General features: G+C 35.3%; 1 protein-coding gene across 1 annotated transcript in view; it reads right to left on the bottom strand.

The window, feature by feature from the left end:
• Window positions 1–3,347: 3,347 nt before the first annotated feature.
• The window catches only part of LOC145984350 (protein lifeguard 4-like), a 28,021-nt gene continuing 21,908 nt past the window's right edge, over window positions 3,348–9,460 (bottom strand). The window contains exons 5-6 of the mRNA XM_083118007.1: window positions 7,199–7,331; window positions 3,348–3,954 (exon numbers count right to left, since the gene is read on the bottom strand). Coding sequence (XP_082974133.1) covers window positions 3,835–3,954; window positions 7,199–7,331 — 253 coding nt within the window. The 3' untranslated portion in view covers window positions 3,348–3,834. The remainder of the gene's footprint in view (window positions 3,955–7,198; window positions 7,332–9,460) is intronic.

Below are 9,460 nucleotides of genomic sequence, written 5' to 3'. Positions count from 1 at the left end.
ATATGAAAACAGAAACCATTATTTGATCCAAGCAATCAGAATGTAGACATGTTACTTAACAACTACAAATTTAAGAATATGATACTGAAGCACATAGTGTACAACACTGAGTAATGTTAATATAATTATATAATATGACCAAAGTTCACTCTGGCCTTATCACAGAATTTATAATTACTATATTTATATATTCCATTTTTAACTGTATAACTTGTGATTTTCACTGCTTCAGTAAATTATTAATGTTAATATTTGAGTTGCTTTCATGCGAGTGAGTACAGGAGTAGCAATGTGATTTTTTTGGTAGTTTTTTACAATGGTGGCTCTTCATGTTGCCAGTGACTGGGCAACAAAGTGATGTTGCTTATCATATTTGAAACAAGCATTTTTTTCAGTAGCACACTTTCTGTTCACTTGCTAAGAACATGTGATTTGTTGGAATATTTATCGACATAGTTGCTCTCTCTTTGGTATTAATATTTGTTGAAACGTGCTAAAGGTACATTCTAATTAGATACTATGTATACTTTCCTCTGGAAGTAATTCAATTTATAACCTGTAATTACATTTAGTCAATTACATTACAAAGTCTAACTAGACAGCTGTAATAAGGCTAGTGTATAGGTCAGTACCAAGTTCCTATGCGTGTTCATAGTTGCTCAAGAATGATTTTTTCTAAACATTCCCGGTGATAATTAGCTGAATGCTACAAGTGGTTGTGCCAGTGAGTTTATACATTTTATATTTTCTTTATAATTAATTTGTCTTCAAGTTAGTCCTGAGTAGATATTTAAGACCAGTATATATAAAGGGGGCCCAGTTTTAAGCAGTATGTGCTTATATTGTCATAACTAATTGAGAAAATAAAGTAGAAAACTGTGGTTCCTTGAAATTTTCAACCTGGCTTAGCAGCTCAGAGTAAAACACGATATGAAAGCATCCCAGGTTTAAATCTAGCATTGGTTGCAATTTTCCACTTACATCTGAATTAGGTTCTAGATATTTTAAAATTTATTTGTATTGAATCAAACATGTGTGTTAATTTGTTGTTTCAGGACAATATATGTAATTGTATGTACACACATCAATGTACTTAGATATAGTTCATTAGACTAGGCATAGATGATGATGATGATTATTATTAGCAATATACATATCACACTTTCTTGTGTGGGTAACATTCTGTGATCTTATAAGACTGAAGAACAATTCCTACTGAAGACTGCCTTAATTTGCTACAAAAAATCTAGTTCTCAGAAGTGTGTAATTTTCAGAAGATATTTGCTCAATGTAAGTGGATAATTCAAACTTATTAAGGCAATTTTGTAAGATATTTATTTGTGTGTGTACTTTTATTTAGCACTTTTTTTGCTTCAATAAATTGTATGCATTTTTATATGAAGGTATTAGTTTCATTCTTAACACAACTATTAATTGCAATTATAGGTTTTAAGCATATTCTGACATGGATGTGGAAAAAGCAAACTGTACCTATTCTTTAATTTATATAAAAAAAACAACTTTGATCATCAAAGCAGTCAGTGATCAAAATATTGGTATGTACATAATTGTTATCTCTGCTCAACAGAACAGAAATGCTATATACAGCATTGATAAGTCCAATATTGCAGGCATATTTACTGAAACACAAATTTGAACATATTTTGGCATTCACATTTTCCCTTCCTCTAATGAATGTAAATGTATACTCCTGTTCAAATAAAGTGGCACATGCTTCAACTGCCCAACCTTATGAAGTGTGCCACTTTATGTGAACATGAATGTACATAATTCTAGCTTAAAACACAGGTTTCTTATTTGCCATGAAAGTCCATTAAACATTTTGCTAATGGATAAACATTAACAATGCACAGCAATAAATTAGCATGAATTAATCGATTAATATTTTGAAAGTGCAAGCATGAACATATATCAGTAAGGTTAATATAGATACAATGAATTTTCTCTCCAGGACATCTGAGCTAAGAATACCTGTACTTGCAAAGTTCTTCCACAGAAGCAGGAAAATTAACTCTCACAGGTAAACAATTCAGGAGGCACATACTTTACACTTGCACAATTCACTTACTACAATATTATCCAAAATGACTGTTTGTTCCTTCACTAATGCAAACTATTGCTTTGACTTGGTTTCAAGAATTTGGGAGAAATTTCAAGAATTTTGGATTCTAAGAAAATGATTTGATGCTAGTAATTTTTGTCAGAATGGACATTTTGATAAGCCCATTCTGTTTTAGTACAAGAAATATTGAACAGTTATTAAAACTATGGGCAACTGTTCATTATTTTTCATAACTGAAAGTAAACTATAATTGCTAGTAATTAAGGAAAGAAAAGCAACAAATATTGTTTCATTATTAAATTCTTATGATAATATGAAATATGGAACTATAATTTATGACAAATCAATGAAATATCTCTTCTTGAGTTTGTTTTTAAGTCTCTTTATGCACAGAAAGACTAATCAGGACTGGACCTGTTTTTTAAAGTGGGACCTGAACCACTATGTGCCTCCAATGGGCATCAAACCTGGGACCCCTTGATTACAAGGTGACACTGTTACCACTATCCCATCAGGGAGGACTAAAATCTCTCTTCTTGGTCAAGTGTCAAATTTCAAAAGAATTCATTTGTTGGGAATATGGGAAAGAAATGTGCCATGATTTCAATATAAATCTTTCAATGTACCTGGGCAATCATGAATAAATTAGAATATGACTTGCATGCAAAAAATTCAAGGTGATTTCAAAACCTTGTTTACAGTCTACTGTAAGCATACAGGAAAATTGTAAATGAAACTACAGTATTTAAAGTATATCTTGACGGACAAAATCTTGTCAGATAATAATATTTCAATGCTTACTGATATTCCTAAGTTTTTCAAAAACTAATGTTGTGCATCAGATGCTGCAAGGAAAACTGTTATTTTACTATATTCTGCAGGCAGCTAGGTTATCACGTGTTGACAAGCAAAGTCAGAGGTTAATGAACTAGTAGGCAAATTGTCAATTACTATTTTGGATGAATTTCATTCCACATCCTAGGCTGCTTTCAGAAGTGGAACTGTGCTGGTGATGAAGTAATGTCCTCTGCTTATTTGTGTTCTTGTTTCAATTATGACATCCACATTGCACAAAATAGAGTGAATGAGCATGGTAATGGACAATTTGCCAACTGTTACACAAAACTCCCATAGAGTCCATCCAATTGTTCTGAACCACAAACCACCCAGTATCCATATCTTCTGCAAAAATCTATAAAGGTTATTTGCTTGTCTTTAAACATGGCTTTAGTAATTACATGGCATGGAAAAATAAAAAATTAGGTAACGGAAAAGAAAATTTCATTTATTTAAGTCATCACATAAATCTCTATGCACAACTACAATGTTGTATTAATCGACATAACATTATGATTAAATAATTCAATAAAATAAAATATAACACAAATCTGTAACCAGTGTCAATTAGAACTAATATTTGTGACAGTGCACAAGACAAAGAACATCCATCAAAGTTTTATGGACTACATTGTAAGATAGTAAAATATGTCGAAAGTTAAAACAGTCTGTGTCCAAACACACTGGCATTTACAATACTGATAATTCATCATTTTATATTGCACCATCTTGCAGAGGAATGTGACATTAAATTTCTTCAGTGTGACATATACAAAATATACATAAGAAATACACAACAGTAAGAATTAAATTGTTTACATGTAGTTACTCATTTCATTACGAATTTTGCTAGAACCTAGCATGGCTAAAACTTCATAATTACCTGTGCTACTACTACAGTAATACCCACAGAATTATTGTCGCTTTAAAGCTTCAAGTATTCGAAGAATATACAAAAAGAGGTTGACGATATCCAAATACAAATTTATGGTTGCCAAAATATATTCTTCAGGAGATAATTTTTGCATCAACATCTGTAAAATAAAAAAGTTTGTTATAAATTTCATAGTGGAAACATAAACAAGCACTGACATCAGCAAGATATAGTCCCCTCGTCATAAATTTTGAAGCTCTGTAGCACACTTGGCTTTACAAGTAAGATGTAGATCAGAGAATGAGGCAAGGGGTATACACCACACAATATGAATAGACATACCCATGGAGAATGTTTCACAGTGCTATCACTTTTGATGGAAGATGACAAACTTTTGGTGTTGGAATAATGGGATAATTGGAAAGCTACATGAAAAAATAGTAGAGGAATCTGGCCTTGACAGCCAGATAACAGTAGTGACAAGACTCAATCATATTGTTCAACAAAAAGCCACTTGGGAAGCCATGATCTAGAACTATGAAGTTAACACAAGAATGGCGAAGAATCTGATACCCCCTAGAACAGTGGAAAGGGGTAATTTTGACCCCTTATAAGAAATGCATTTAAAAATTCTAATTATTATAGAATGGGAACATATTTTTTTATTTATATTATTTTATGTGCTTTATGTATTATAATCAAAGTGTTTAGGTGGTTTGTGATACATTTTTATTACAAATAAAAAATTATAATAATCAACAAATGAACACTCCAGAATATGCAACATTTCACCACAAGAAACTGCTACTTGATGTGACATGTTAGGAGAAATCCTTCCCAGTCCAAGAACACTACCTACATAATGACATGTAAACTGTGACAAGTGGGAACATGCTAAAGACAGGATGACACAGGAACTGCAATGTAATGCTGATATTGCAGCATGCATAAATGAAAGTTTGCAGTGGTCTCAACCCCTCCCACTATTCTAGGGAAATAACATGAAATTTCACAGAGAGAAATTATATTTTGTAGATTTCAATATGGCATCTTAAAAAGGACAAAGAAATATGAAAAGTAACAAAATTTTGAGGAAAAAGTAAGAAAAACAGGATAGTTATTAAACAAATGGTGAAGGTAGGGGTCATTTTGACCCCTCCTACCATTCTAGTGTTAATACAGTTTCTAAACACACACTGATTGCAGTTACGGCATTCAATTTCATCATGCCAACCACCTATAGTAAGATTTAAAGTTGCAAGGAAATATAGGTGCATATATACAAACACAGTAATACAGTTGGCATTAAAAGTGGTTGTGGTTCAAAAGGGCTTCAAATTACCTCTCTTATAAACGTTTGCTCTATTGGAGGATACATCTGTGCAGATTGCACTCTAGTATATTTAAAGTGTAATTTGGACTGTCTGTCCATAAGCATGCTGGCTTTGATGGTTTTTTCTTCTTTTTATGAACTACAGCCTTTTGCACCAATTACATATGAATCCACAATACAATTATTCTAAAGGTACGCAAGTGAGTGAGTGAGTGTAAGCATGTGTATTGAATGTCAATTTTATTTCCACACATCAATGTTGTTGGAATAGCCCATCTGTGCTAAAGTTTGATGTATGGTGTGCTGTGACGTGCTGTTTGGGGTACTGACATCTAATAAAGATAGAGCTATAGCTATTAGTTTAATTCAATATTTCTTTACCTCAGTTTTAACTATGAGGGGATATCAAAAAGTAATTGAGTAATTTGTTACAGCCAAACGGAAATGTATTCGCAAAAACTGAAATATACATTTTGATCATTACTCTACTTTTCCACATTTATAGATTTGTCCCACCATGACACCAATTTTTCGATGCCCACGCGGTAGAAATCGTTCGGCTGAACACGTAACTAATGACGCACGGCTGTCACAACTTCTGTGTCGCAACTGAAGTGTTTGCCGGTAAGGTGTTCCTTTAGTGGGATGAACTGGTGAAAGTCTTATGGGGGAAGGTCTGGACTGTATGCTGGATGCTTGAGAATTTCCCAATGCTAGGAATTGACTTTTTGCGTCACTGATGCAGCCGCATGGGGATGAGCATTGTCATGGAGAATGATGACCTCCTCCAGAGAATTTGTTGGATGTTTACGGTGCAAAGCAGCTCGTAGACAATCGAGTGTGGCACAATATGCAGCAGCATTTACAGTTGCTCCTTTTACCCCAAAATCAGCAAGACACCCTGGCTGTCCTAGAAAATGGTAAGCAAAACCTTTCCTGTAGGTGGGGTTGTCCTGAATGTTTTGGGTGGGGGCAAGTTTGTGTTTCCACACCATACTCTGTCGCTTTCGTTCAGGGGTGTAATGGAAAACCAACAATTTGTCCCTGGTCACAATGTGGTCGGGGAATGAGTTTCCAACCCTATGGTACCGTAGCAAATGCTAAAGACTGTATCACGTACGGTCCTCCATATGATGTGGTGTGAGCTGCCTGGGGACCCATCTCGGTGACACTTAGCGATACCCAAGTCCTTCATGGATGATGGTGTATGCACTGCCATATGAAATACCCACTGCATCCGCTGTTGTTTGGATTTTTGACCGCCGGTCCTCCTGAATCAATGCCTCCACAGCGTCAACATTGCTCTGCATGTGAGATGTGCGAGGCCGTTCAGAATGGGGTTCATCAAAGACATTTACATGCTCTGCGTTGAACTTTGCACACAAGTTACAGGCATTTGTGAATATCATGCACATGTCACCATATTCTGCACACAACTCATGATATATTTCATGTGGTTTCTGCACACACCTGCCATCTCATGGAAAGGTGGCAAAATACATGTACTTCCAAATGTATATTTCAGTTATTATGAATTCATTTCAGTTTGGCTGTAAAAAAATTACTCAATTACTTTTTGATATCCCCTCATATTTGATTTTTTTTTGAAATTTTATTTCAACATGAATTTCCTTCCTTGGCAACATTTCATATTAATGATTTCTCATTAGTGCTTATGATTTTATAATTTTGAATATGATCAATTAAGAAGAATTAAACACAAATTTACATTCTACAAATTTGTGAATAGGTATCCCACATTGGTGAACTGATACGCATGGCCCTGCACATAACATTTGTATGCAAATGAGTGTGTTTTAAATGTGCACTAGCATGGTTCTGATTTGTTTTTAATTTGTGGGACTGGCTAGCAACATTTAAATTTTGCATATGATCTAGCATGGAGTGTTACTTGTCACTAAACATAACCCCATACATTTTTTTATTATTTGGATCATTAATTTAGATAATTTCCTTCCTTTTGTAGGCTATAAGTAAGTAGTAAGTAATATATATTTTTTTCTGTACACATTGTGACCTTATATAATTGTAAAATATTTATAAAAATTACCTGAGTATCATAAATAATGAAGAGAGAAAATATTAAAGCTCCACCAATTGAAAAACATAGGTCCAACGTTGAATTGCCAATAATTAGTTGTAAAAATCCTCCCAATATAAGGATCCATAATCCTGCAAAAAGTCTGGGGAAAAAAAGATATTGTTATTTGTTGAATATACAGTTTAATTTACATAATTAAAAGAAAAGATAATAAAGTTCTTCAGACTGATTCTGCATATAATGGCTAAGTTATTGCAATTGTTGTATGTTAATTTTATTTTATCCTATCTGAAGAAATGAGGTTTGATAGTTTAAGGATGACACTTATTTTTCAATAAATTAGGCATACACAGGAGATGTTGAATTAATATCTGTTCTGGGAGGAACGAGGCAACATTGACGTCTACAGTGTTTCAAAGGCAACAGATCCCATTGTGGTAGCACTAGCAGAGATGATTCCACAAAAGTAAAACAGCGGCAGAGAAAAATCAGGCGAAGCCAGGCTGGCTCAGTAGCTCAGTGGTAGAGAAATGGCATGGTATGCTACAGACCCGGGTTCGAGTCCTGGTCGAGCCTGCATTTTCCACTGAAAATTCCCTAATTTGAAGAACACTCTCATGGGCCAAGGATTCCAGGACATTGAGGACATATAACGAAACATGATGAGGGCACTGAGGGACACCCGCACTATGATTGGCAGTAACGTAGGAGTAGGTGCACTGAAACAGAAGGGTTTGATGTGGATGGATTGGGTATCCAGGTACTCTTGTACAAGATTGCCCATGAAGAGGTTTGCATAGGATGAGATCATTCTTTTGCCTATGGCAGTGCCTTGCATCTGGAGGTAATGTTTGTCCTCAAAGGTGAAGATGTTGCATGTGAGGACACGGTGGATTAGGTGGATCAGGAAAGTAGTGCTGGGATTGTGGGGTTTCAATCTGCTGTTAAGGTAAAATTCAATGAAGTGGAGGCCATGGGAGTGAGAGATGTTGGTGCAGAGGGAAGTTACATCAATGGTGGAAGGGTGTTGATTTTCTGAAGAATACAAAGGTAGGGGAAGGATAATAAAACAAATATCCTGAGCTGCCTCATACACTCCCACCCAGTAACCTGATACCATACCCCTGCACTGTCATCCAATACCACCCCTACCTCAACAAGTCAGACAAACCCACCCTGTGTTCCCTCCTCCTTATTCTCCACAGTGATTTTGACATCAGAAACATCTTTCCAGAGAAGCCCAAAATTATTTTCAAATCCCTCCCCCCCCCCAACCTCCTAAACCAATACCCCTTTAACCAAAAACCACATCTCACAACAGCTCACATCTGCAACCATCCAAAGTGTCAAAACTTGACCCACTTACATCACATCACATATTCTTCATATTCACACAGCCACAGGCAAATGTACCCTCCATCCCAAAGAAACCAGCCACACCTCAAACCTCATCTACATAATTATCTGCAACATTTGTGGTGGTTTTTACCTGAGAAAAGCATCCACAGTACTCAACCTCAGGATCAACAACCATCCTCCTTCACAGAAAACCTGAACATCATTCTCACCATCCATACTGAAAGTCATAATATCCCTTCCTCAAGGACTACTTCCAGGTAGCAACCTTCTACCCCTTACACCTATCCACCAGCAACACTTCAATATGGAAAAGATGGGAGAGCGCCTACATATTAGCCATGAGTGCAACCATGTCACCTGGCCTGAATACCATATTTACTCAAGTATAATGCACACTTTTTTCCCCCAAAAACTGTGGAATGGAATGATTCAGACAGCAAACATTAAAGCATACATATTTCCACCATATCACTGCATATAACACATATATATCAACAGGCACAAATACAAATTGCGAAGTTGGATTTCTTCAGTAATAATAATTAAAAAGAAATAATAAGAATAAATAAAAGAAAAGAAAAGTGAAATGGCCATTTCCCATGATTTTTCTCTTTACTACAGAATAAACAAGGATGCTAAACACAGTGTAGGGAGAGGGGATGCTCCTCTTGGTCCACATAGCAACAGGTGACTCATTGAATAGGTATGATGTCATTCACTCTTGATCAGCATAGCAACAGCTTTAAAATTTACAACTAAGAAAGCCACGTCATGAACCTGAATTGTGCTGTGTATTATATATGAGATATAATTTTAAGTAGCTTTTCTCAGTCAAAAACAAGGGTGTGCATTACACATTACACATGCATGCATATTATGAAAAACTCAATATGCTGACCAAGGCAGAAATTT

This window comes from Lepisma saccharinum, chromosome 2 (assembly GCF_977018435.1).
Source record: "Lepisma saccharinum chromosome 2, izLepSacc3.1, whole genome shotgun sequence".
NCBI lineage: Eukaryota > Metazoa > Arthropoda > Insecta > Zygentoma > Lepismatidae > Lepisma > Lepisma saccharinum.
This window is presented reverse-complemented; position numbering and strand designations above follow the sequence as displayed.